The sequence below is a fragment of the Phlebotomus papatasi genome, chromosome 2 (assembly GCF_024763615.1).
Source record: "Phlebotomus papatasi isolate M1 chromosome 2, Ppap_2.1, whole genome shotgun sequence".
Taxonomy (NCBI): Eukaryota; Metazoa; Arthropoda; class Insecta; order Diptera; family Psychodidae; genus Phlebotomus; species Phlebotomus papatasi.
Window position 1 is genome coordinate 97,696,427 of NC_077223.1, and position 27,569 is coordinate 97,723,995.

Sequence of the window (27,569 nt, forward strand, 5' to 3'; positions counted from 1 at the left end):
CAAAAAGTAAACAGTAGTTGAAACTATCAAAATCATATCAAATGTTGGGGAAATTCAAACGATTCCACGCTAGTTGCATACAAGCGCCAAAGCCTGAAGTTTGAAATGTAATATTTTTAATACAAATTGATATTTTGTTATATTATAGGGGGCAAGCAATATCTACTCTTAAATCTAATATACTTAGGAGGTGACCTTCTTATGCAATCGACTGGTGTGGGCTCCAGACTGTCGCGAGCTCTCCGCACTATGTCCTATCACTTGTACGACTCGAGACGAACTCACGTCCGTACTCACTGAGATCGTACGATCGACTAAACTATTACAGTCGTCTCCACCATCACCAGAGGCGCTGGCCTAGAAAGGAGACATTGCGTCTCGAATATTTAGGGTTGCCTCAGCAGAGCATTTATTGCTATAAGGCGGGAAATTTAAGCTCTACATCTCGGCCGTCCTGACCTTACCAATGTCCTCATTGGAGTACTTGACTAATCCGAAGATTCAGGGTTGTCTTGAGGAAAGGTAACAGTCCTTGACTTACCGAATTCCTAACCATTTCATTATCCTGTTAGTTAAATCTCATCTAATCCTCTTTACAAATCTAGGGACTTCATTATTTGCTCGCTTCTTTTGTCACCAAGACAATATTTCGGATGAATGCTACCAAAAACAATTCCGAATACACCTTCTCATAATTGTCACAAAGACTTAGGAATTAGGCTATCAAAAGTCATTCCTTCTACTGCATCAGATAATACTGTCTTCTAGTGATATCCTTGGAAATTGTTATTCCTCGTATAGTCAATCCATTTCTTTTTGTCGTCGTCGTCGTCTAGCCGTTCTCTTCCAATTGTCACTTAGACTGACTTAGACTGTCACAAAGACTAATTTGTCACAAAGACTCTACAAATGTGTTGTATCAGTTGGCAGCACTGCCGCAAAGCAAACCCGGATAACCGGGATAATAATTGAAGTGTCAGTGAGTCGATGGTGCCAAGCCAACATATGTAGATGTGTAGCGGAAATAAATAAAAGATTGAGTAAAAACTAAGGATAGTTTAGTGGCGACGACATCGAAAATGCCTCAAGGAGGAGCTAATGATACTGCTCAAGGTGATGGAGCAAGTTCCAGTGACGGAAATCAAGGAGATTTCCAAGGAAATTCGAATAGGGTCGGAGGGCAAAGAGTTGTGACGTCATCGTTTCAAATGCCCACGAACATCAAGGAATTTCCCGCTTTGAGAGGAAAATGGCGTCGTTGGCTTGGAAGAATGGAGACAATTTTTAATCTGTACAAGATTTCTGAAGACACGATGAAGAAAGAATGGATTATTTTCTACTTGAATCTGGAGTCTTATGATCAGCTGTGTAATATTATTACACCTAGGGAGCCGAAAGATCTCTCGTACAATGAGTTGATTCAGATTCTGGAGGATTATTACGATCCAAAGCCACTGGAGATCGTTGAGAACGTGAACTTCAGAAAGAGAATCCAGAAAGAAGGTGAAAGTATGGATGATTTCATGGCAGCTTTGAGAGGTCTCACGAAATATTGCAACTTGGGATGTAATAGCTGTGACAATCTCAACAAATCCCTTCGAAATCAGTTTGTGTTTGGATTGTGGGACAAAGATGTCCAAAAGAGATTGCTGGAAAAGAAAGACCTCAGTTTGGAACGTGCTTTGGAGATTGCTAAATCCATGGAATCCTCCGAGAAGGGGAAGGAGGATATGACAGCAAAAGCAACCAAACAAGATACATTGCAGCTGGAGGCGACGGATGTGCACAAGATTCAACCAAATGAGCAAAAGGAAAACAAAAAGGAGGTTAGGTGCTACCGTTGTGGGATGAAAAATCACCTGGCCAACAACTGCTTCCATGAAAATTCTACATGTAATCAATGTGGACAAACCGGTCATCTCCAGAGGGTCTGCAAGCAGAAGAACACCAAGAAATCTGAGACCAAGGCAGCTGAGAAGAAAATTCAACGAGTCAACGAAGTCGATGACATCTTGCACGTGGAGGAAATCGTCGAGCCTAAGGTTTACTTAAAATTCAAATTTATTAACAACAAATCAGTTTCAGATTTTGTAAAATTCGAGGTTGACAGTGGCTCGGGCATTTCTATCGCGGGTTTAAAGTATAAAGATGATTTTTTCCCTGATGAAACTATAATTCCCACCAAGAAGGAATTCTTGCATTATGGGGGAGGGAAAATAGCAGTTGTGGGGTTCATAAGGGTTTCAGCACTGATTGGGAAGCGGGTGTTGCGGAATGTGAATCTGTACTTCACAGAAGATCGCTTGAGACCCCCACTACTTGGAAGGGAATGGATCAAAAGAGCTAAATGGGTTAATTGGAACAAGGTGTTGCTTGATATTAGGCAAATTGAAGCCCAGGAAAGTCAGGTTGATAAGACTAAATTGGTCTCTGAACTAAAAAAGGATTTTAAGAGGGTATTTGAGAAAACAACAGGGAAAATTGAGGGGATGCAAGCGGAACTAAAATTACAAGAAAATGCGAGTCCAGTGTTCCTCAAACATAGAAATGTCCCAATTCCTAAAAAAGAAGCGGTGGAAAATGAGATCGATCGTTTGGTTAGGGAAGGAATACTGGTTAAAGTCAACCAGAGCAGGTATGCGTCCCCTGCAGTTCCAGTTTTCAAAGCCAATGGAAATGTCAGACTTTGTGGAAGTTATGACATGACGATTAACCCTCAATTGATTATTGATAAGCATCCTTTACCTTCTGTAGAGGAATTGTTTGCGAACATGGCAGGGGGACAAAAGTTTTCAAAGTTAGATCTCACTCAAGCATATTTGCAACTAGAGGTAAGGGAAGAGGACAGAGAGTTGTTGACTCTTAACACACATAAGGGCTTGTACCAACCTACCAGGTTAATGTATGGGGTGGCTTCGGCGGTAGGAATTTGGCAGAGACTCATGGATTCTGAATTGCGCGATATTCCAGGGGTATCAGTTTTTTTGGACGACATTAAAATTACTGGCCCGGACGATAAGACCCACATGGAAAGACTGAGAGAAGTTTTGGGTAGACTTGATCGTCGGAACATGAGAGTTAATTTGGAAAAGTGTAGTTTTTTTGAGGACAAAATTGAGTACTGTGGGTACACTATCGATAAAGACGGTATTCATAAGAGTCCTAAGAAGGTTCTCGCACTCGAGAACATGCCGCGTCCGCAGACCAAGGATGAAGCTAAGTCGTATTTGGGATTCATTAATTATTACGCGCGCTTCTTTAAGAATCTTAGCACGATTCTCCACCCTATTACTGAACTTACAAAAGAAAATGAGCCTTTCAGGTGGACGGAGGATTGCGAAAGGGCTTTTCTCACAGTAAAAAAAGAAATGTCAAGTGAAAGTTTCCTTGTTCATTATGACCCGAAGAAAGAGCTAATTTTGGCTGTAGATGCTAGTCCTGTGGGAGTTGGGGCTGTGTTAAGTCACAAATATCCAGATGGATCAGAGCGACCAATTCAGTATGTTTCTCAGACACTTTCGAACACCCAGAAGAGATATTCCCAGATTGACAGGGAAGCATACGCGATAGTTTTTGGTATAAAGAAATTTTACCAATATATTTACGGGCGTCGTTTTACCTTGATTTCGGACAATCAGGCTTTAACGAAGATTTTCAATCCACAAAAGGGGATTCCGGCTTACGCGGCTATGCGTATGCAACACTATGCGATATTTTTGCAAGCATTTGATTTTGATATTCGTTTCAAGAAATCGGCCGATAATGCTAATGCAGACGTGTTTTCAAGGTTACCGGCGGGAAATGAAAATAATTTTGAAATGGACGAACCGGAAGTTCTTCAAATAAATTTGTTGAACACGTTGCCCGTTACTGCGGAGCAAATTAGGGTTGAGACTGAGAAATCTCGCGAGATTGAACGTCTTATTAAAGGGCTCCAAGACGGGAAAATTGTTCCGCGAAAAGATCGATTTGAGATCGAACAAACGGAATTCAGTCTATGTCGAGGTTGTCTAATAAGAGGAACACGAGTGTATATTCCCCCGGTTTTGAGAGACAAAATACTCCTTGAAATTCACGATGGTCATTTTGGAATGACGAGGATGAAAGCAATTGCAAGAGGGTACTGTTGGTGGCCAGGGATGGACAAGGATATAGAAGAAAAGGTCTTGAATTGTACGGTTTGCCAAGAAAACAGGTCATATCCGCCGAAAGATTCTACTCATGTTTGGGAGGATTCTAGTAAACCATTTCAGCGTGTACACGCGGATTATGCAGGACCAGTTCAGGGTAAATATTTATTCATCTTGGTGGACTCCTTTTCTAAATGGCCAGAAGTAAAAGTTTGCAATGATATGACTACTTCGACTACAATCAAAATGTTGAGGGAAATTTTTGCAGTTCACGGACTCTGTGATATACTCGTAACTGATCAGGGAAGACAATTCATGAGCCTAGAATTTCGTGAGTTTTGCGAAAAGAACGGAATACGACACAAGACGGGAGGGCCTTTTCATCCGGCTACTAATGGTCAGGCCGAAAGGTACGTGCGTACTATCAAGGAAAAATTAGAAGTATTGAAAGAAGTAGATAAATCCGAACTAGATCAGAAACTTTGCAGTATTCTGCTAAACTACCGCCGAACTCCACATGCCACTACGGGTGTTTCACCTAGTGTGAAACTTTTGAATCGACAGATTAAGTCAAGACTGGATCTAATTATTCCGCGAGAAGACATAGTAAAGAGCTCCTCCGAGGTTACCACGCGTAGGAATTTTCAAGAGGGAGAAAGAGTTGCAGCACGTAATTACGGTAGCTGGGGTTCCAAATGGAAATTCGGGAGGATTTCACAAAGATTGGGAAAAGTCCATTACTTTATCAAGTTAGATGATGGTAGAGAATGGAAGCGGCATGTTAATCAGTTGAGAAAGGTAGGAAATGACGTGAGTAGAACAGAGAATGTCAGTAGTAGCAGATCAGGGGGTGTTGAAGAAGATGAGAGTATCATTGGTGAAGGTGAAGGGGTACCGGAAACTCCACAAATCGAAAATGCGTCTAACAGTCAGGAAGAGAAAGAGCAGGACAGTATTAGATTGGAGCAAGATGAGCAGGAGTTAAACGAACATAACCCTGTAGGTAAAGCTCGATCAGTCTCAACTGATAGTGATGGGGATTCAAGTGAATTTGAAGATGCTGAAGATCAGCTGGGTAGTACAGATGAAGAACCATCGAAAGCGATGTCCCCTCCCCAATCTGTTGAAGTTTTTGAACCTCGTCGTTCACAAAGAATAATCAAAGCTCCGAACCGCCTTAACCTCTGAATTATGCAACAGTTGCCTCCCATATTTGTTTAAACATATAATTTTACTTTCTCTCAAATTTCATGTAAATTTATTTATTTTTTCTTTGTTTAGTTCATGTAAAGTTCTTGTTCATTTTTCGAGGGGGACGGCTGTTGTATCAGTTGGCAGCACTGCCGCAAAGCAAACCCGGATAACCGGGATAATAATTGAAGTGTCAGTGAGTCGATGGTGCCAAGCCAACATATGTAGATGTGTAGCGGAAATAAATAAAAGATTGAGTAAAAACTAAGGATAGTTTAAAATGATTTTCCTTTAAAAGAGTATTTAAATGATCCCATATGTATTGGCCAGGCACTCAGGAAACAAATTCCATAACCATGAATATAACAGATTCCCAGTCAACTTATAACTTTATGATTCAGTCTGCCTAAATTCCAAATGAGAAACAGACATGTTATTTTGTATTCCTTTAATTCAGTTCTCAATAAAATCCATAATATTCCAAATCTAATCATCTAACAAATAGATATTTCAATCTTTCTTTGACTTCAGTTTATTATCACAAGCAATTCAAATTAATTCAACATCAACTTAATCAACATGTAATCTATCAACTAAGTTTTAACAGAATAAAGAAATTCAATCCATTGATAATTCTTCTTCAACTTCATCACTTGCTGGGTCTTCACTAAGTAACCCACTGTACTCCTCTAAATCCTTCTCGGTTACCCAGCCCTTCAACTTCTCAGCTGGATAGGTTCCTTTGAACGGTTTCTGAGTAACTTGTGTGATCGGAGTATCCGCAACAATGTATCTATCTGCACCTAGGACAGTTTCCACTATATATGGTCCTTTGTAGCGTGGAAGCATTTTCCGGGAACTTCCAAATGCAGCAACATTGTGTCGAACCAACACAAGGTCGCCTTCCTTGTAAACCTTTGGAGCTAGGTGCTTCTGATTGTACTTTTCAGCTTGCTTCTGTTGTTGCTGACACATCCTGTCATATGCCTTTGTCCTCAAGTCTTCTACTGGTGTGCGTACTTCTTCGTGATCCACTATGAGTGAGTTGTACAGCTGATCACCGAATGTAGTCTTTGGAGAATATCCCAGCAGCATTTTCTGAGGAGTCTCGCCGGTAGTTCTATTCACCATTGAGTTCAACATCCACTGCACTTTGGCTAACTTCTTGTCCCGGTCACGTCCTTCATTGTCCTCGGAAAGTGTCTTGAGTACATCTTTGACTCCTCGAAATATTCTCTCCACAATACCATTAGCTCTGGGTGTAGCAACAGAGACTAATGCATGCTTGATGCTATTCTCATCACAATACTTCTGGAATTCTTTTGATGTAAACGCAGCTCCATTATCACTCACCAATACTTGCGGCATTCCGAAATATTGAGCCACTTCGTCGAGAATCTTGGTAGTGATTTTTGTGGTGGGTCCAGCAACTGCTCTCAAAGTCACAAATCTGGTGAATGCATCAACCACAGCAAATACATGTTCTTTCCTCCCACTTGTCCTTGGGAAGGGTCCACAGAAGTCTATGTGCACTGTATGGAAAGGGACAGGTGCTTTCTTATGCACGTAAATATGATGATGATTTTCGTCTTTCCCAATCTTATGCACCGCACATGGAATGCAAAATTGGACAAATTTTTCCACTGCTTGTCTCATTTTTGGGAACCAGTATTCTCGTTGCAGATGTTCTAAAGTCCTTTTGGGTCCAGGATGTCCCATCCCATAATGACCACTCATCAACACATGGAATCGAACTGCCTTGGGTACCATGAATCTCAATCCTTTTGATGTTCGAGCATACACTCTGCCATTCACCAACTGGAATTTATTCTGCACATCTTTCTCATCCGGTTCCTTCTTTAAAGTTCCATCAAGAATTTGTCGAATTCGGGAAGTTGTAGGATCTTTGAGTTGTAAAGCCACAACCCAATCCTCCTCCATCTGGATTAACATCACTTCCTGGTGTTCTTCTTCTGGTGGATCTTCATAAGCCATTCTGCTAAGGCAATCTACATGTTTCATCTGAGATTCTTTCCGGTGTTCCATTGTGAAATCGAACTCCATTATATTCAACCACCATCTGGCAACACGTGGAACTAAATGTTGTGTATCCTGACTCTGTTGTAGAGCTTTGCAGTCAGTTACAATCTTGAAATGTTTTCCAAGAAGATAGTACCGGAATCTGAGAAGACTTTCTTTCACTGCTAGGGTTTCCCATTCGTAGCTATGGTACTTTTGCTCCAATTTTGTGGTCTTCCTGCTGAAGTATGAGACTGGTTTCAAGTGGTTGGTACTGTCAGTCTGAAGAAGTATGCCTGCAAGTCCAAATTTTGATGCATCACAGTGTAATTCATGTCTCTTGTTGGGATCGTACAAAGCCAAAACGGGCTGTTCACATAACTTGGCCTTCAGGGTTTCAAATGCTTTTGTCTGTTCTTCCGTGAGTACCACATGATCCTTTTCTTGAGCTTTCACCTCATTTAGTGGTGCAGCAATATGTGCATAATTTGGCACAAAACGTCTGAAGTAACCTGTTAAGCCCAAAAATCTCTTCACTTCCTTGGAACTTGTTGGACATTGGAACTCAGATATGGCTCGGGTCTTGATGTTACCTGGGGACACTCCCTCTTCTGTAATCTCATGTCCCAAGTAAGAAATTTGACTCTTCATGAACTGACATTTTTCAATGTTGAGTGTGAGATTATACTTCTTGAGTTCAGTGAACAAATCACCCAATGTCTTGAGATGTGCCTCTTCATCAGTTGTAGAGATTAGTATGTCATCCATAAAACAGGTTACATCATTTTTGTTCAGAGACTGTAGTGCATGAGCAATCACCCTCATGAAGATTGCTGGGGAATTTGCAAGACCAAAAGGCACTCGTTGATATTGATACAGACCCTCCGGTGTTATAAAGGCTGTATATTTCCGGGATTCCTCGGCAACACTGATTTGGTGGTATCCCATATACAAGTCCAGACAACTAAAAAGTTTCTTACCCGCCAAATTATTTAGCTTTTCCTCGATGTTTGGCATCGGGAAGTGCTCCTTCCTCACTATAGCGTTAATTTTCCGGTAGTCGATGCATATCCTTATTCCTCCGTTCTTCTTCCGGAGAACCACCATTGGGCTGGCAAACTCTGAAGTTGACGGCTCAATTATCTGATACTTGAGCAGTTCCTCAATTTTCATCCGGACTTCCTCCTTGAGAGCATATGGAATTCTATAGGGCCCATACTTAATAATTTTGTCGGAAATAATTTGGATCTTCATCTCCTCTATTGTGGTATGCCCCAGTTCTGATGTATCTAAGGAAAAACACTGACGATTTTCCTTGACCAGTTCCTTTAGCCTTTCCTTTATCAAGTCACTGACACTCTCTCCCACTGAAATCATATCATCAGAAATTTCAATCGGTGTTTTATTTTCATCTTCTATCTCAACTTCCACTTCCATAACATGGACATCTTTTTTGGCATTATCGGTGATTATCAGATCATTCCAGGTACGCAATGACACCACAAAGGGATCATTAAAAAAATCACGCCCAACTATCATCTCGTGATTTTGCATCTCATCCGGGACAATATGTAAAACAACCTCTCTCTCAACACCATCTAAATTCACCTTAACTCGGGTGCTACCTTTTGTTTTCTTTTTCACTCCCCCAAAACCCGTCAAAGAAATTGTCCCTTTTTGCCATTTTATTTTCAACCGTTTAGCTACCGACTCTTGAACAATAGTACAGTCACTTCCGAAATCCACAAAGGCTTTCACCTTCTGACCCTGTACTTCAGCCTCCTTGATCAACCCCTTTTTATTTGGCAGGGTGGGGAGTTGCTCGACCACCCTTATCTGAAAATCCTTGGGCTTTTTCGGACAATTTGCGATCAAATGTCCAGGCTGCTTACAATGATAGCATTTTCGGTTGTCTCGAAATTCAGTCTTTCCGGAAAACTTCTCACTTTTGACTCTATCTCTGTCCAAATTCTCGTCTGGGCTCTCCTTCCTGTCCCGTTTATATCTTCCTGCATTCTCAGACACTCGTGAACCTCCACATGAACTTGAGGAATAGGGATGATACCTGTCTGCCTGTTTTGAACCACGATTGTACCCTCGTGACGATCCAGCCTTGTGACGGTCATTTTTCTCATCCTTTTTCTCCGAATTACACTTCTCTTCAGTTTCCAGGAGAGCATGGAGTAGCTTGGTCAAGGAAGGATATGACCGATTCCTCAATGTAGCCCTTCGGCTCTCTGGTGAGATCCCCCCAATGATGTATTCCTTCATTGTCTGGTCGTCAAGAGAAATTTTCCTTCCCAGGGCGCACATCCGGTGAAAATAGGCTATTATCGTCTCATTCTTGGATTTCTGGGATTTCCTCAGCTGTTCATGGATACCAGGGATGCTGACTTTCACAGGGAAATTGTCGATGAAATCCCTCTTGAACATTTCCCATGTCTGTAGCTGCCCCTTGGCGGCATGATACCACACTTTCGCGGTACCCCTCAGCCTCATGGAGCTGTACAGGATTGCAGCACTGTCACTCCATCCATACATCTCCTTGGTAGTACTGCAATCATCAATCCAGAGCTCACAATCCATGCAACTGGGATCATCCGGATCGAACCTGGGAATGATGGTGGCAATTTCTTGGGGCCCAATCCTTGGAGCACCATCGTAACTTGAGCTCTGTCCCGTGGGCGACTCTCTGGGCACTGGTGGGTCAGTACCTGTCCTTCTAAGACGCGGCATTCTGCGTGACAAACACACAACACAACACCTTCAACAATCGCGTCTGAACACTTTTGTATGAAAATTTGCGAATAATTTCTTTTATTTTCCACGAAAAATAGCAACTTTTTGACAATGCAATTGCCTCAGCCAACTTTTCGTCAACGACTAATACTTTTTTCCCCCGTCAGTCGCGCCACTGTTGCAATTTCGACAATTTTCGAACAAGTTTCCCCTCTTTTCCGCTAGGGGAGATCGCGTGATATTTTATGGCACAATTTGAACCAATAGGAAATTTTCTGACGCAATTTCCAATATGATGCGCAATTACCACCTTTTTCCCGAAATATCGCATTTCTTACGGAAATTCAGCCTCTATTCACGGCGAGAATCATCCCTCAAGATCAACAATATATCCCAATTAATTATTTCTTTGCTTTTGAATAAAATTTTCCCTTATTGCGCAACATTAATTGTTTTTTTTTCTCTTTCTAAAAATCCAATAAAACGCAATTTTCCCCAATTTGGGTCACTTATCTGAATTCCTGTGTACGACAGGAATTTTCCTGTTGCCCCATGATGCTTAATGCCCCCCTCACTCGCACCATCCAACCTATTGCCACCAATTTCGTCATGATGGCTACTCTGCAATCCTCACAAACTCTTTCAGGGATTCAGGGGATTTTTGCCCCATCATCCCACTTCTGAAAAAGATATAGGGGGCAAGCAATATCTACTCTTAAATCTAATATACTTAGGAGGTGACCTTCTTATGCAATCGACTGGTGTGGGCTCCAGACTGTCGCGAGCTCTCCGCACTATGTCCTATCACTTGTACGACTCGAGACGAACTCACGTCCGTACTCACTGAGATCGTACGATCGACTAAACTATTACAGTCGTCTCCACCATCACCAGAGGCGCTGGCCTAGAAAGGAGACATTGCGTCTCGAATATTTAGGGTTGCCTCAGCAGAGCATTTATTGCTATAAGGCGGGAAATTTAAGCTCTACAATATCTTTATAATGAGTGTTCTTTGGAACTTGTAGACACTTTATCGTCCTTTGTTTTCTCTAAAAAATCATTCTTAATACATTTTAAAATGAACAAAAATAGACAAAGCTTTGGGTAATATTTCGGCCACCTGATTCTCATAGTTCCTTGACCTTCTAGAATTCACTCAAATTCTTATTACAGCATTTCGTTCGTCGTTTTTTTTTTGCATTGTATAATCTCTAGATAGAGTATGCAAAAACTCACAATTCATGGAAATTTGGGGTAAAGAAGTGGTTGAAATGTGGTGAAATCTGGTGGAGGAATCCTGAACCTCACCCAGTTTATCTCTCAAATCAGGTGATTCCTTTCACTTCAAGGGCCAGGAACCTGGGTATTATTTTTAATGAAACTCTGACATGGTCTGATCATGGGGCTGAGATTTGCAGGAAAGTTTTCCTCACTTTGCGACGCCTTCAGTCCTTCACTCCTCAGGGTACAAGGCTTTTATTAGTTAGAGCTTTAATTGTCCCTTTCTTCGCGTACGGGGCTGAACTATTTTTCAGTGCTAACGCTGAAACACAGGCCCGACTGAATAGGTCATTTAACTCTTGTTTGCGGTATGTCTTCGGACTCCGAAAGTTTGATCATATTTCTCCTTGGGTGGATTCAATCCTTGGTCTTCCTCTGTTTCCTTATCTGGAGACTCGTGCTGTAGACTTTATCTCACGGTTACTATGTATTGGTATGCCACGGTATCTTGCGGAGCTTGTGGTGGCTGGATCATCAACTAGGGCTTCGTGTCTCCGTGTGCTCTGTTCAGGTTGTCGCATTCTCCGCGACTCCCTATTTGTTGAGGGAATCGTTCTTTGGAATAATTTACCTCGCGAGCGGAAGAGGGAGCTTATCCTTAGATTTGTTGGTGCCGCGCGCTAATCGTGCGCGTGCCCCACATGAGCTTTACTTTCTTTTTTTTTTCTAAAATTTAAAACTTTTCTTAAACTCTATGAAATTATATCAATTGTATAGAGGACAGATTGTCCTATTGTTTACCAATAAATTGAATTGAATTGAAATTGCAAGCTGGCCGAAATTTGGTACAGTTACCCTAATTAAGTTCTATGTTAATGTGTTTGCACTATTTTCCAGTAAGCATTTCAAATTTAAAAATTCCACAGACACATCCATGGAAAATCCATGGGTTCTCCCAAGATAGTTCCACAGCTACTGGCATGCCAGAAAAAGTGCGGTAGTGTTTTTTGTACTGTGGACGTGACAGTTGCTGGGAGTGCAAGAGGTGAGAAAAAACGCAACGCTCCCGAAATTCGGGAAGATCTCTTGGAATTTATAATGAAAAATAAGACTGCTGAATGTAGCAGTGGTGCGAAGAAGCGCAAGAGTAAGGTGAACACTGTCAAAGTGCAGCAGACGCCAAAGGAAACGTCCAAAAACGAGAGGTAACTAGATGTGCTGTCAGATTCCCATGTTTTTCTCTCTCTTGAGTGCGAGGGAAATCCAGGAAAAAGAGTGGTCAAAAATTGGACTGAAAGGGTATCTCTAATTTCAGCATCAATGGCCATGACAATAAGTCAGAAAGACCTTTCAAATGCGAAATCTGCAGTCGAACCTTCAACATGCGACAAGCCCTCTCCACTCACATGAGACTCCATCGCCTGGACGAGGAGGATCTCAAGTCTGAGAATGAACTTAAGGATGTTGTGGACTTTGAGACACTCATCGATGAGACACGCTCGAGTGATTCGGGTACAATTGCACGAACCCCACGGGCAGGAAGTAAGCGAAAAGCGCCATAAAGCAGTATCGAGTTAAAAAGAAAAATATATAAATAATCTTTTTGTTGGGGGGCATATAAGAACGGAAAAGACTGGACGAGATCTTCGAAATTAACGCATCTTTCTTAACACTTATTTTTCCTATTGAATTATTTATTATAAAAGAGAAATGTATACTAATTTAAAAAAGATAACTTACCTCCTCTGTGTGTTGTCCACGTTTATTGGTTGTACTTTGTGGGATAGGGAATAATTGAGTGCTTCATGTCCCTGTTGAATTTCTTCAGTTCCATCGCTGCATGCTTGAGCTGCAGGGCACAGTCTGGGCTTGCATTGGGTGGCAGGGTTGGAATTTCCCTCTCAAAAATGCACGCTAAGCCCTCAAGAAGTTCCACAAATCCCAGCGAAAGGGCAGCTCTCCGGATCCGATTGAGTTCCTTGTAGAAATGCTGAGTTTTCTCCGGAAGTTTCTTTGCATGCCTCAAAACTTTCTGTATATCCGACTGCAGTCCCGTTTGCTTGATCCACACAACACAATTCTGCGAATAACTCCTCTTATCCGGCTTCACTGGGAATCCCGTAACCGTCTCACCAGGCACAAGATCATCCACCGTGCCCAGTAGCCGAAGATCTCCCAGCCAGGGAATTACATCAGGTCCCGGAGGCAAAATTGTCAGCATCATATTGGACTTTTTCTTGCTATCAGCATACGAATAGATAAAGCCAAACCAATTGTCTCCCAGAAGCACCAGAGCAGCCATATTCTCAATCTTCAGGGCACCATGGAGCAGTACACAAATTGACTCCCTTGTAGACTCATTCACAGCAACACTGCTCGATCCTTCGTCATCCGAATTCGTCTCTCCTTTCGCATAGAAATTCTTTATTTCCGCCTCCAATCGCTCATAGTCCCCAGAAAGGTATTCCCCAGGTGCCTTTCCACTTCGCAAAATCTTCTCATTCTTCACTGCCACTGGCTTCTCCTCCATCTTGGGCATCAGCAAATGCCGGCTGATTGACATGGGTGATCCAATATCTGAAATACTAATGAATCCACAAACTTCAATCTTCCGCGAAATATGCCTGGTGGTCTCAATTCCCAGGATATCCGTGGATGTGTAGGGTAGTGGTGGTGGCCAGATCAAAACTGGACACTCGAGTTTGAAATAACTGCCGCAGTTGAGGATGGCATCGAATTGGCGGTAGTTGGTTTCACAAACTCTCTCCATCATCTCCCGGACACTCTGACGCGTGAGTCCAGGAGCAATAGGTATCTCCACTTTTACCACATCATCCTCCTTGGCTGATCCATACTTATCTTCCTTCTTGATCTTTACAAATTCCACATTCTCAATGGCTTTGGGAATAAATAACTGACCCTTCTGACCACTAATGTCCAGAAGTTTCTGGTACACTTTTGTAGCTGGAAGGAAGCAAATGAGAAATATCTCTAAAAAGAACCTCTCTAAAAAAATATCTTTTATCAATATTAAGATGATTTTTTTTTCAAAAAAAACCCTTACTTTAAAAAAAACTTTCAGTTTGAAAAGTATAGGGGAAAGCGCGCTACTTTCGGACTATATTTTTAATTTTTTTTTTAAATATGTTTCTATAATGAATTTGACCATTTTGCATTGGAATATTGTATTATTATAGCTAGTCTAAGCCTAAGGCCTCAAATTTCCTGAAAAAGCTATGAATAAAATTCATAAAATCATAAAGTAATTTTAAAAAAAATTATTAAAAAGAACAAGTAGGAATACAAAAATGAAAAGAAAAACATTGTTCCTCCTGTATGATTAAAAAAAAAAACAATATTTTCATATTTAAAAAGATTAATATCTATATTAACAACTACTTGGAAAATATATATATTTTTTAATTCTTTAAAGATTTTGAAAATTTGAGATTTTAGTTTTTATGGATTTTTGGCTTGTCGAAATTTTGGCTTTTTGGAACTCTGGACCATTCATTCGGAATTTTGTCTCTTCGGAATTCTGACTTTTCGAGATTTTGGCTTATCGGGATTTTAACTCTTTCCGGACCACAACATATCCAGCGAACGAATTTCAGTAAAACTCACTTTATTGTAAGTCTTAGTGGCCAAATATGATACTTTTGTAGAGAAAGAATTTTCTCCGCCTCTGGGAAATTGGAAAACTCATGGGAACTCTCGTCCCCTAAAGAACGCAAAAATTACAAACTTGGACAAACTTCAATTTTCCAAAAGCCAATAATATCAATTTTGTGAATTACTTTTGCGTGTCAAAGGACTCCTGTACGATGTTGATAACTAAAACAAGGTGAATTATTGACCAGTATCTTGTGGGATGTCCAGGAAGTGCTAAAAAAGACACCAAATTCCTGCTTGCCAACAGATTCCTCAAAATATTTCACAGAATAACACTTTAACACACATTTCTCTCAACAGGATGTTATTGCAGACACATTAAGCTTTCTCAAGAGCCAAAAAAACACTTCCTGGACAATCAGAATTCACCAAAATCTGGAAGAATAGGAAAAACTTCCCCGAAAGCAATCTTTTTCGCTGCCAAATGTCAAAATTATCGGCCATATTGGCAAAAATTTCGCTCCCGCTTGAATTTTCTTACAAGGTTGGTGTCAAAAAGCAAATGGCGGGCATTGGCGGGATAACCTGACATTTGACCTCTAGATTTTTGGGGACGAGAGTACCCATCAACTTTGAACAAGTTTTTTGAAAATTTATGAAAAAATTGTTTTTCGAATTTATGTAATTTGTAATTGTTAGTTATCATACTTATTGGCCCCGAGAGGTTTTTCCTTATTCGGGTCTAGAAATATGAAAAAAGTCACAATATGTGCAAGAAAGCAGAAAATCGAAAATTCACGATTTTTGACCAAGAATATCTTAGCTCAGGAGTTAATTGGGATCCTGCAAAAAATATCCTAGATTTGGACATCCTTATAGTTTGTAATCATCCACAAGAATCGGAATTTTATCGATTCTAAATAGTCTAAAAAAATTATTTTTTCCATGGGTACCCAGAGTCCCAAAGGAGACGAAAGAGTTAACCCCTTCGTAATTTTGGCATTATAAGTTCGAAGTTTCGGGTTTGACTGTTTGGGATTTTCCCATTCTAGATCTCGAGCCATTCGAATTTTTGTCTCTTAAGGAATTTTCTGTTCATTCACGATTTCGACTCAGACGGAATATTTCGACGGCTCCATTCCATACTATGCTAAGTCGCTTTTTATTACTCCGACAGATATGTTGATCCTAGGACCAAGATCTACAACTGGTAAAAATTTGATGGTCATCCGACTTCCGGGCAACGAGATATTCCATTTATTCGAAAAAAAAAATACACAGGCAGCATAGGAAATCGCCAAATTCAAATGGCTCTCCTGAAAAGTTGTCATTCTGAGATAGCATAGTATGGAATGGAAGAGTCGATTTGCTCTTCGGGATTTTGGGGTTTTTGGAATTTTGGCTTTTCGAGATTTTCGTTTTTCGAGATTTGGGCTTTCGGGATTTTGGCATTTTGGGACTTTGGTTTTTAGGATTGTGATCAGTTCGAAATTTTGTCTCTTCAGAATATTAGATTTGTGTGATTTAAACTTTCCAAGATTTTTGTTTTCAGGATGTTCAGGATAAAAATTTAAAATTAGTATAAAAATTTAACGGGTACTCAATGGGGCAAGTGCCAATTTCTATTTATTGATAACACACAAATGTTTCAAATTAACCTGGCTACACGGTAAAAACTTTTGGACACTGACTAAAATATTGGAACAAGTTTTCCTTGGAACAATTTTTTTTTTCAGATCGATTTACACCTAGAAAATATATTTTTTTGTTCCAAAAAGGTTTCTTTATAGTTTTGTTATGAAATGCAGTTACAATTTTGTTAGAGTTTTCTTTTGGAACCGTTTTGATACAGTGGAATGTCTACAAATTTGAGTTGATTTCGTTTTATACAAATTTGTTCCTGAAAGTTGGAATATAATTTGTTGCACTCGGCTGTTTTGTTCCCACTGTCAGGAACAAATTGGTACATATTTTTTATAACAATATTATTCCTACATCTGTAACATATTTGTTCCACAAATTTTCGGTGTCCGTGGACGAGGTAATTTTTGGAACGAAATTGTTACTCACATGGGGAATCATTTTGTTCCCATGCTGGGAACAAACCGTGTAAGTGATTTCGTCTTACAGTTAAGGCCCATACTTCAGTCGAGATGGATTTCGGTGGCGAAAGTTCATAAGAAACATCAAATAAAAATCAACTTAGGTTTGCCAAATGCATAAATAACACAGAGGAAGTGAAGGAGTTTTCGGTGCAATTTAAAAAGATTTACGATCACTTTTTAGTTTTTTCTTACTCAGGCACTTCTTTAGGATAAAAAAATGTTTGAAAATCGAAATTCACATTCCTTTCTTTCTCAAAGATTTTGAATGTCCAATTGCACTCTTCCGCATCTCTCGTTTTCTTTTAAATGTCACAAAACAAATTCACTTTAGGGAATGATTACACTGTGTATAAATGACTTTGATTGTAAAAAAGTGAGATAAACTTATGCAAAACTTTTGAGAAAGAAAGGGATACACATTTTGATTTCATTATTTCCTGAACTAAATTCTGCCCAGACTGTTTTACTAAGCATTTAGATTTTTTTTGATTAATGGCGCTGGCACACCTTTTCAACTGAATATAATTCAATCGATTGAGAATTTATCTCTTTCTCTTTCAACTGCATCATAGAGACCAAAATTTCAATTTTTAATTGTCAGTCATGATTTTAGTTTGAAAGAGTAGGAGGTAAAATTTCAATTGATAAAAATTTACTATACATTGAAAAGGTGTGCCAGTGCCATTAATTTACTGATCAAAACAAAATTGTTTAGCCCATTTTTTTGGGATATTTAATTAAAATAAGATCAAAATCAATTTCCACGCAATTTTCTAGTCCTTTCTTCTCTTTGAAATTATTATCTTGGCAGCCGAAAAAAACTTAATTTTATTCTGTAAAGAATCGCAAATGCAAATTATCTTTTTCGAATAGATAAGAAACTAAAACTAGATATATAGTATTTTTATTTTTAAAATTGGGAATAATGCCATAGGCACACTTACGACTTAAGTCGAGAGACGACTTAACGCAGGGCAGAGCATTCTCACATACATTTTTCGTACAAAAATGTCGTATATTTGTGGTTTATTAAGTGGTTTTTTAGTTTTGGTATAAAACCAAGTGCAATCATTTTAAAACTTTTACCAAATGAAAGAGTATTTATAATGTTATGTTATTAGCACCAAATTTATAATGATTGCACGAGGATAGTAGTTTCTAAAACCTTTATGAAAAAGACGTAAAATTCGCAGTTTTTTGAATTTTTCTGACAAATTTTCTATCTGTAACACCCGTAACACCAGTAAAATTTTAAATTCAATAAAAATATATTCTCTGTATATGTGGCTACCATTTCGTGTTATATTTATTTTTGTGGGATCTAAGGCTTAAAAATTATAAAGAATTTAAGAAAAATGTACTATTTGTGAATTAAAATGCTCCATCCGTTAGTTAATCATCCTAGACTTAACGTAATTATAATCAAAATGACATTTCCATCAGTTTTTGACTAATCTGCCTCTCGGCTTAAGCCGAGAAGCAGCTTAGATGACTTAGGTAGTAGAAAACTGGTGAGAATTAATTCAAATAATTATTTTGATTATATTTACGTTAACACTTTCCGGACCGCAGCATATGCTGCAAGCCAATTTCACCATTTTTTAATCAAAAATATCTAAGCTCAAGAATTAATTGAGGTCCTACAAAAAATATCTTACATTTGAACATCCTTATAGTTTGTAATCATCCACAAGAATTGAATTTTTATCAGTTCTGAATAAATAAAAAAAAACATTTATTTTTCGCAGAACATTCATATGCTGCTTTGGGTACTCAGAGTCCCAAAAGAGACGAAAGAGTTAAGCCGTTTCTCGACTTAAGTCGTAAGTATGTTCAGGGCACAAGTTCCAGAAATCAAAGCCCAAAGCCTAAACTAACTGAACTTGGCGTGGAGTTCATAAAAATTGACCAAATGAGCCTTAACAAAATGTGCGTATCCCAATCTGCCTGCGTATCCCCTAAATATTTTTTTTTATTTTTACTAGGTCTGTCCAAAGAAAATCAATCCCCAAGGATAAAATATTAAAAATTTAGCAAGTATTTTTTAAAGCCGGAAAAAAATAAATTGAACTGTCCTTACCTTCGAGAAATTGGGAATCCAGCGTATTCCCCAGGCAGACAAAGTTGATTTTGCTGGGAGAAGCAAATGGAAGTGGCTGCTTCAAACTGACCACTCTCAAGATAACATTGGCCAGCGATGTTGACCCAAATCCCAGGCCACAGTCTGTGAAAACCAGCACCTGGCAGTGATTCTGAGTGCCCCAGTTGGTCAGTAAGATGCTATTGATGGCATGCAGAACATTTTCCAGGCAAGTCTTATCGTAGTGATCAATCTTCCCAAGAGCCTTCCGGATGGCATCATAATCTCTGGTAAAATCCACCACAACCTCATAGAGGGAGGAATAGATGATCTGAAAAGGCCAGGGAATGTCTAGATTTATCCGGGAGATTTTTTGGAAGAGAATTTATTGGAAAAAAAAGAAATGAAAAAAAGGTTTTGTGGAAAATAACAATTTATTGGTTAAATCCTGGAGAGATGCTAAATCCTAATCACTTGACACTCTGCTGGGCTTCCTTCTTGGCATTCACCCGATCCACCAATTCCTTGACACGCTTCAGGCACTCCTTTTTTGTCCTGTTGGGAATACATTCGGCAATCCTGTCCCAGCGTTCAGGCGTGGAAATTGGATACGTCTTTATGGCCTGCTCGAGCAATGCTTGCTCCTCTTTGGTCCATGTACGTGCCTCCTTGTCTGTTCCTCCTCCATTGACCTCAGCAGCTGCTGCTGCTGCTTTTTTGGGTTCCTTGTCCTTCACACTGATCTCTGCATTGTCCACAACTTTGAGTTCCTTCTTTGTTTTCTCAAAGGACTCAAAGGCATTCTCATTGGCCTGAGCCTTGAGGACACTCTTGGAGAAATCACCACTCTGGAGATCTTTAGCCTTGTTCAGGACATCCCTGGCAGCATATTTGTGCGTGGAAGCTGTTGGTGAGTGCATATTCATAAAATTGGCAATTACTTCCCATCGCTGAGACGTTCCGGCCGGAAAGAGATTCACCGCCTTGATGAGGATCTGCATATTCTCAGCATTCCACATGGCATTCTTATCCACCATCCGGAGAGAGGCGTTTAGGGATGTTGAGGATGTATTTTTGGTCAGCATGGCACGACGTTCCTCTTCCAACTTCTCCTCAGTCTCCGCCAGGACACGCTGAAAAACTTCCTGACCACCCTCCTGAAGTTCCCTATTGAATTTCTGCAGCTCTAGGGCTTTCATCATCTCACAGATCTTCTCCACTCCCTCCATATTCTTCACTCGAACCTTGTCATCTGAGGCATAGTAATTGTTACTCTTTGCCAGTTCCCTCAGTGTCTTCCGTTCCTTCTTCAGTGCCTTCTTCTGCTGCTCCCTCTCCAATCGAATTGCCTCAATTCTCCGTTGTTCCTCCTCTTCAGCTTTGACTTTGGCCATTGCTGCCTCACGCACCAATCTCTCCTCTTCAGCTTTTTGTGCCTGAATAGCATCCTGCTTTGCTCTCTTTGCTGCCATTCTCCGTTCCTTCTCCTCCTGCTTGAATCTCTGTATCCGGGGATCATTGTTGTACGCTAAATCCACCAGAGCACGTATCCTGGACATCTCTTCCTTCTTCCTCTTAGCCCTAATGGCCTTATTCTGCTTCTCAATCCACCTACGCTCATCCCGATCCTGTCCACGTTCCTTATCCTCCTCATCCAAATAGCTATACTCCCTCCATGATTCGAAATTGTACCAGAAATTGTAGAAACAATCAACATGATCACGATCAGCATTGACATCTCCCAATTTGGGCACATTCCGGCGTTCACTCCATCTTGCATTGAGCGTAAAGGCTTTGTCCATCACACGGAAAAAGTTCTTCTCCACCTCCGACTGACTTGGGAGGCTATCGTCAAATTCTGGATCGACTGAATCATAAGATCTGCGTTTATTTGGTGTTCCCAGAATCTCATAGGCACGCGTAATGCACGTGAAATAGTCATCATCTTGCCTGACATCCTCTCCTTTGGCTTTTCTCTTGTCCGGATGATGATTTAATACTATTTTCCTATAGGCTCGCTTAATGTCATCATCAGTGGCATTGAATCTCAAATTCTTCAGTCCCAGCACAGCATAATGGTCCTGATCCTTCCACTCCTTCGGATCCAAACTCCGCAGAAAGTCCACATCCACACAGAACTTGTCTTCATTCTCCGAGATGTCCGAATCGGAATTTGAGTGGGAAAGTTCAGACTGTTTTGTCTCACGTTGCTCCCGGATTCGCGATTCGTCGTCATAGTACTTGAGAAATGGGGATTCTGTGCACACCAAACGGATTCTAGTGTATGGCGATATCAATGCCACAGTCGTAACGTTTACAGTGGGCTCCATTGTCCGGGAAGACCCAAATTCGCCCAGGAAACCTTTGACAGCTGTCTCTAACCTCAAACACGTGGAGAACTCTGATTTCCCACGAAGCACTCCCAATTTTCACCTAAATCACAATCTCCCTTCACAATATCACTCTCACTATCACACAAAGTTACTTTTTCACAAGATACACTGAGAAATTGGGATGGAAAAGCGAGATTTTCTCCCGCTTCTAAATTTTCACACAATTCGGTCGATGCACACAAAGTGGTATAAACTGCACGAAAATGGCCAATGCATTTTGTATAACACAAAAAGTGAGGTTAAAATTGTTTACCCTTGCCAATATTTCCATAAATTCTGCATTTTCAACATTTCCCCCCAGACTATTCAACCAAATCAACATACGAAAACACAAAGAAGCAAAATCTTACCAGAGAAACAAATTCCAGCTTGGCATTATTAGCCAAAAGATGATCCAGAAATTGATTGATTGCCGATATTGCTAATTGATGATACGTGATATTTTCACTTCCCTGAGCAGAAACACATCTCGACATTGACAGAGATACATCTAATGCAATTATTGTAGGCATTTTTGTGTCTTAATCATTTATTAATTTAGCAATTTTCTCAAAAAGTTAAAAAATGCGTGTTTTGTTTTGCAAATGTCACTGTATACTGAGTTTCCAATTTTTTCCGCAGTGTGGTGCTAGTGCAGTTTTTGCGCCTTTTTAGTCGAACTTCTCCAGTTTGCGTGGCCATTTTAGTGTGAAAATCCAATATAAAATAAAGTAGTAAACAGCGTAGAAAGATACCGTGCTCCCGTAGAAGATATAGACTCCATAGTGACGAGGTATGTAGTGATGACCGAGCATTCCCAAAATAATTTTCAGGATAGACCGAAGAAACAACTTGCAGGAGTCACTGACGCAGGGTCTGCAGAAAAGATAAGTTTTTCTAGTTTACTACTTCTTTTTACACTTAAATTCCATTATGAACTTAAAAAATATAAGTCAATAGATATTTGGTCAATATTTGATCAAAGAAATAGCTAGAAAACCTTGAAAATAACTAAATTTCAATAGTAAGTCCGGTTCATAACCTCAAATATGACTCGCGGTTTTTTCCTCCTCAAGAAAAGGCCCCTACACACTAGAGAAATTTATGTCCATATTGAAGAATTTTTCCTACACAAACGTAGGGAATTTTCTTCAATATGGACATAAATGTCTCTAGTGTGTAGATAGAGGCCAAAAAAACACTTTAAAAATTTTAACTCTTTCCGGACCACAACATATCCAGCGAACGAATTTCAGTAAAACTCACTTTATTGTAACTCTTAGTGGTCAAATATGATACTTTCACAGAGAAAGAATTGTTTCCTCCTTTGGGAAATTGGAAAATTTTGGGTACTCTCGTCCCCAAAAGAACGAAAAGGAAACAAACTTCAATTTTCCCAAAGCCAATATTATCTATTTTGTAAACTATTTGTGCGTGTCAAAGGAGTCCTGTACGATGTTGATAACTAAAACAAGGTGAATTATTGACCAGTATCTTGTGGGATGTCCAGGAAGTGCTAAAAAAGACACCAAATTCCTGCTTGCCAACGGATTCCTCAAAATATTTCACACAATAACACTTCAAAACACATTTCTTTCAACACGATGTTATTGTAGACACATTAAGCTTTCTCAAAAGTATAAAAGACACTTCCTGGACAATTAGAATTCACAAAATCAGGAAGAATAGGAAAAACTTCCCTGAAAGCAATCTCCCTCGTTGCCAAATGTCAAAATTATCGGCCATATTGGCAAAATGTCGCTTCCGCTTGGAATTTTCTTACAAGGTTGGTGTCAAAAAGCAAATGGCGGGCATTGGCGGGATAACCTTACATTTGACCTCTAGATTTATGCGGATGAGAGTTCCCATAAAGCAGAGGTGTGCAAGAACCGTTGAAACCGAATTAACGTCAAATGAAACATGTACGTCAATGGTCAAAACGCTACTATAATAAACTTATTTTGACGTTAATTCGGTTTCAACGGTTTCTTGCACACCTCTGCCATAAAGCTTAAACAAGTTTTTTTTTTGTAAATTTAAGAAAAAATTGTTTTTCGGATTTATGTAATCTGGAATTGTTAGTTATCATACTTATTGACCCCGAGAGGATTTTCCTTATTCTGGTCTAGAAATATCAAAAAAGTCACAATATCTCCAAGGAAGTAGAAAATCGAAAATTCACAATTTTTAACCAGAAATATCTTAGCTCAGGAGTTAATTGGGATCCTGCAAAAAATATCCTAGATTTGGACATCCTTATAGTTTGTAATCATCCATAAGAATCGGATTTTTATCGATTCTAAGTAGTCCAAAAAAAAATCTTTTTTCCATGGGTACCCAGTGTCCCAAAGGAGACGAAAGAGTTAATAAAAAAATCTTACCTGCACACATTTAACGGTGCGAAGGACAATATTCCCACGAAAATTCCCAAGTTTCTAATCAAAGAATACATTATCAGGGATTCTGGGAGGATGGCTTTAGCATTTTCACAATACTTGAAAGCCTGGAAGAGAAAGCAATATTATTAGGATTTCTAATAAAATCTTTAAAAAAAAATGATTACCAATCTCGTGGACCAATTGGGGTCCACCCCAAGATAAATTTGCATCATGTACGTTGCACAATCACAGAGGAACATCATACAGATGATGGTGAAGCATTTAATTTTAGAGAGTGAATAAATTTTGTCCATGACTCTGGGTATAGATAGGATACCCCCGATAATGAGCCCTGAAAAAATAGTTTTGCATAGAATTCAGACAATTATAAAATAATGATTAAATTACCAGCTATAACTCCAAAAATGCATTGATGGGGAAAGTGAACTCCTAAGAAAATCTGAGAAACCGTTAGAAGGATCAGTATGGCAGCATAAGCCATCCAGATGACCTTCTTCCAACACTTTGTCACATGATACTCAAATTTCCCCAACAACCTGCTAATTAGTATGAAAAAGACTGCAGCAGTGACCATTGCTTCGCCGGAAGGCGATCCAGGAGTGCATTCACAAGTCCCTTCATATTGTACAAGCCTCGGACGACGACTCTCTCCAAGGACCCACCAATGGGGCCGAGGTTCAGCTAAAAGCCATTTCAAATGCGAATTTAAAAAATCCGCCAAGAGCCCGCCTATAATTGTCCTTAAGAAGATATCCTTGTCCAATCCAGATAGTATTGGTATCAAAATATTGAACAATGTTTCAGAATTTAGCAGATAATTTATAAATAGAAATACTCTCGGATAGGAATGCAACCTAGTTGGAAGGAAATTATAGAATTAATTTTAGTGCTTTTAAGTAAATTTTCCTTCACAGGAGGACTCACATATTTTGAAGAAATACTATTTGAGGGATTTCGTATTTATAAATTTTGCAATCCATCGTTGGGCAAGGAAGACACGAAAGTTTTTGTAATAATACTTCAGTGAAACAATTTGAGACAATAGATCATGACAAAATAATTCAATGAATAATTCGATTGGAATAATTCTCAAATAAACTGCTGAAATTCTCGAGATTATTAATCATTTTGCAGATGATGCCGATTTTCCCTCGTGGAAGATTCAAATGTCTTTATATTACGTGTATTATATTACATCAGGCTTGAATTATCAAAAAAAACTTACAACATTAAAAGACTTAATAAAGGCATTGTTTAAAACACATTTGAAAGAATATTTTCTTATAAATATTTTTAATAGATTAAATTTTTTTATTTGGTTAATAAGTTAATTATGAGTTTTTAGGCTATGTTAAACCTAACCTTAAAAATTAAAAACATATGTCACGGGGCATAATCTCTCAAAATTCAATATAAATAGATTTTTTATTTAATAATTTAACCCCGACCAAGACCACGACGAAAAAACTTGTTTAAAATTAATTAAATTCAAAAGTATCAAATTCTAACCTCAGAAACATAACCAATCCTGTCAATTTAAAGTCTTAAGTATATTTGTTTAATTACACAAGAGTTTTAGATTTTTGAACTAGTGGGGAAAATAGGATATGACATTGAAATGGGAAATTTCTTGTTATGGTCATCTTTTTGATGATACATAACCACAAATTTTCAAACAATCTCTTAATCAACTTTATAAAATAGGGGAATAATGTTTTAAAGATTATTCATACATAACTACACATTTATTTCCAAATCAAAATCCATTTTCATCTTAATTTAGCTTCATTTTTTACCTTTTTAAACCTGTATGGCCCCAGTCATGCTATCCACAAGGCCAAGCTTCATTTTCAGTTTATTGATGTTCCAAATCATTTTAATACTAAAAATTAAAATGACAAGTCAAGTGAATTCCTAGATTTACCTTTATTTATCTTACGCTTTTTATTTGTTTAATTCATCTGCGATTTTAACTAGCAATGTGAGGTTATGTTAAACGTAATCTTTGAAAAATTTAATGCATAAATTACTCATGAAAGTTGGATTTCAATTAAAATTTAAAGCATTTTACAAATAAAATATTATCAACCTATCACAATCTATTCTATTCACCGATCTGTTCGCCTGATAAGAATGAGTTTCTGTGTCACTTGTTTAATTACAGTTTTTTTTAATTTTAAGATTATGCTATAAATAATTTTAAAAATAGATTATATTTTAAAAGAAAATACTTTAAAATTAATCTGCTTTTAAAAGCATAAGTTTGAAAAATGAACAGCCTACCATAGTTTAGCTCTTTCTTAAGTGTCCGCCTTTCCAAATACCCTAAATACAGGTTTCAGACTGGAGGTATAATCTCAGTTCCCGAATCTCTTGAAATCCTTAATAACGAGCAATGTTAATAGGCTTTTAAGATTTAACGGATCATTTGCTCTTAATATCTGAAGTTGATTCTTTTTTCGAAAGTCTTTTTGTTAAGGGAAATTAGGCCTTATGGCTAAGGCCCTAGGTCTGAAGCCCAGATAATGGGCCTAATTTTTAAATTTGAACATATATTCATGATATTTAAAATATTCCTAGTCGCAAAAATTATTCTGTTTTCGTTAGTCAATTTCCCTTATGTCCTAGACACACTTACGACTTAAGCCGAGAGACTGTTTAACGCATAATTACCGTAGATGCGGGTAACTTTGTCCTTTGTGCGTGACTTTGCCCACCTACTGTTCGTAAACTTTCCTTTAATCCTAATGTTTAAGAATGGTTCTAACCTGTTAGACATTGTAGATCGGATCGGTAAAGACCATACTTAAGCTTAAGTGCTAGAGTTAAAAAAAAGTTTACGAAAAGGAAGGGGAGGGGCAAAGTCACCTACGAACAACAAAGTCACTCGCATCTACGGGTATAATCAAAATAATGATTTGACTAAATTCCCACCAGTTTCCCACTAACTGAACCGTTTCGCGGCTTAAGTCGAGAGACGGATTAGTTAGAAATTGATGGAAATAATATCTAATCATTATTTTGATTTTTATTACGTCAAGCCGTCTCTTGACTTAAGTCGTAAGTGTATCTAGATATAGGGTATTAGAATTTTCGCGGTTTTTTTGTACAAGGATAACTTTTTCTTAAAATGAAAGCTATGGATCAGGGCAGAGCATTCTCACACATTTTCCGTACAGAAGTATGGTATATTTTTTCTTAAGTGATTTTTTAGTTTTGGTATAAAACCAAATGCAATCATTTTAATACTTTTACCAAATGAAAGAGTATCTAATGTTATGTTATTGGCACAAAATTTATAATGATAGCACGAGGATAACAGTTCCTAAAACCCATATGAAAAAGACGTAAAATTCGCATTTTTTTTTAAATTTTTCTGACAATTTTTCTATTTATAACACCAGTAAAATTTTAAATTCAATCAAAATATATTCTCTGTGAATCTGCCAACCATTTCATGTTATATTTATTTTTGTAGGATCTAAGGCTTAAAAATTATAAAGAATTTAAGAAAAATATATCATTTATGAATTAAAATTCTCCATCCGTTAGTCTATCATCCTATGGATGAAGTTCAAGTTCAAATAAATCAAAAAGATTTCTGTTTTCGTGAGGTTTAACGATAAAACTATTATTATTGCTTTTAATTTTATATTGGAAAAGGAAAATTGATAAAATTAATCATTTATCGCATTAGATAT

At 38.6% G+C, this 27,569-nt stretch overlaps 5 protein-coding genes across 5 annotated transcripts; 2 read left to right on the forward strand and 3 right to left on the reverse strand.

Moving 5' to 3' along the window:
• Window positions 1-1,079: 1,079 nt before the first annotated feature.
• LOC129801098 (uncharacterized protein K02A2.6-like) lies at window positions 1,080-5,318 on the forward strand. The gene has a single exon (XM_055845859.1). The coding sequence runs from the start codon at window positions 1,080-1,082 to the stop codon at window positions 5,316-5,318; it is 4,239 nt and encodes a 1,412-aa protein (XP_055701834.1).
• Window positions 5,319-12,245: 6,927 nt separating this feature from the next.
• LOC129801099 (zinc finger protein 723-like) lies at window positions 12,246-13,048 on the forward strand. Its single transcript, XM_055845860.1, has 2 exons — window positions 12,246-12,505; window positions 12,616-13,048. The coding sequence occupies exons 1-2, from the start codon at window positions 12,246-12,248 to the stop codon at window positions 12,860-12,862; spliced, it is 507 nt and encodes a 168-aa protein (XP_055701835.1). The 3' UTR covers window positions 12,863-13,048.
• On the reverse strand, window positions 12,977-22,107 carry LOC129802611 (integrator complex subunit 14). Its single transcript, XM_055848576.1, has 3 exons — window positions 21,841-22,107; window positions 19,098-19,428; window positions 12,977-14,264 (listed from the first exon to the last, which is right to left on the reverse strand). Exons 1-3 carry the CDS (start codon window positions 22,000-22,002, stop codon window positions 13,063-13,065), a joined length of 1,695 nt encoding a protein of 564 aa, XP_055704551.1. The 5' UTR covers window positions 22,003-22,107; the 3' UTR covers window positions 12,977-13,062.
• LOC129802610 (dnaJ homolog subfamily C member 2) lies at window positions 19,513-21,688 on the reverse strand. The gene has a single exon (XM_055848575.1). The coding sequence runs from the start codon at window positions 21,425-21,427 to the stop codon at window positions 19,568-19,570; it is 1,860 nt and encodes a 619-aa protein (XP_055704550.1). The 5' UTR covers window positions 21,428-21,688; the 3' UTR covers window positions 19,513-19,567.
• Window positions 22,002-24,902, reverse strand: LOC129802612 (glucose-6-phosphatase catalytic subunit 1). The gene is made up of 5 exons (XM_055848578.1): window positions 24,793-24,902; window positions 24,256-24,722; window positions 24,033-24,199; window positions 23,851-23,972; window positions 22,002-22,345 (listed from the first exon to the last, which is right to left on the reverse strand). Exons 1-5 carry the CDS (start codon window positions 24,846-24,848, stop codon window positions 22,141-22,143), a joined length of 1,017 nt encoding a protein of 338 aa, XP_055704553.1. The 5' UTR covers window positions 24,849-24,902; the 3' UTR covers window positions 22,002-22,140.
• Between the last annotated feature and the right edge of the window lie 2,667 nt (window positions 24,903-27,569).

Coding starts and splice junctions, on each gene's coding strand:
- LOC129801098 (XM_055845859.1), top strand. CDS start 1,080: ATGCCTCAAGGAGGAGCTAATGATACTGCTCAAGGTGATGGAGCAAGT.
- LOC129801099 (XM_055845860.1), top strand. CDS start 12,246: ATGGGTTCTCCCAAGATAGTTCCACAGCTACTGGCATGCCAGAAAAAG. Junction 12,506..12,615: donor GAAACGTCCAAAAACGAGAG/GTAACTAGATGT, acceptor CTCTAATTTCAG/CATCAATGGCCATGACAATA.
- LOC129802610 (XM_055848575.1), bottom strand. CDS start 21,427: ATGGAGCCCACTGTAAACGTTACGACTGTGGCATTGATATCGCCATAC.
- LOC129802611 (XM_055848576.1), bottom strand. CDS start 22,002: ATGCCTACAATAATTGCATTAGATGTATCTCTGTCAATGTCGAGATGT. Junction 19,429..21,840: donor AGCTGGAATTTGTTTCTCTG/GTAAGATTTTGC, acceptor TGGCCTTTTCAG/ATCATCTATTCCTCCCTCTA. Junction 14,265..19,097: donor GGATTCCCAATTTCTCGAAG/GTAAGGACAGTT, acceptor GCTTCCTTCCAG/CTACAAAAGTGTACCAGAAA.
- LOC129802612 (XM_055848578.1), bottom strand. CDS start 24,848: ATGGATTGCAAAATTTATAAATACGAAATCCCTCAAATAGTATTTCTT. Junction 24,723..24,792: donor ATAGTATTTCTTCAAAATAT/GTGAGTCCTCCT, acceptor CCTTCCAACTAG/GTTGCATTCCTATCCGAGAG. Junction 22,346..23,850: donor GCACCGTTAAATGTGTGCAG/GTAAGATTTTTT, acceptor TCTTTTCTGCAG/ACCCTGCGTCAGTGACTCCT.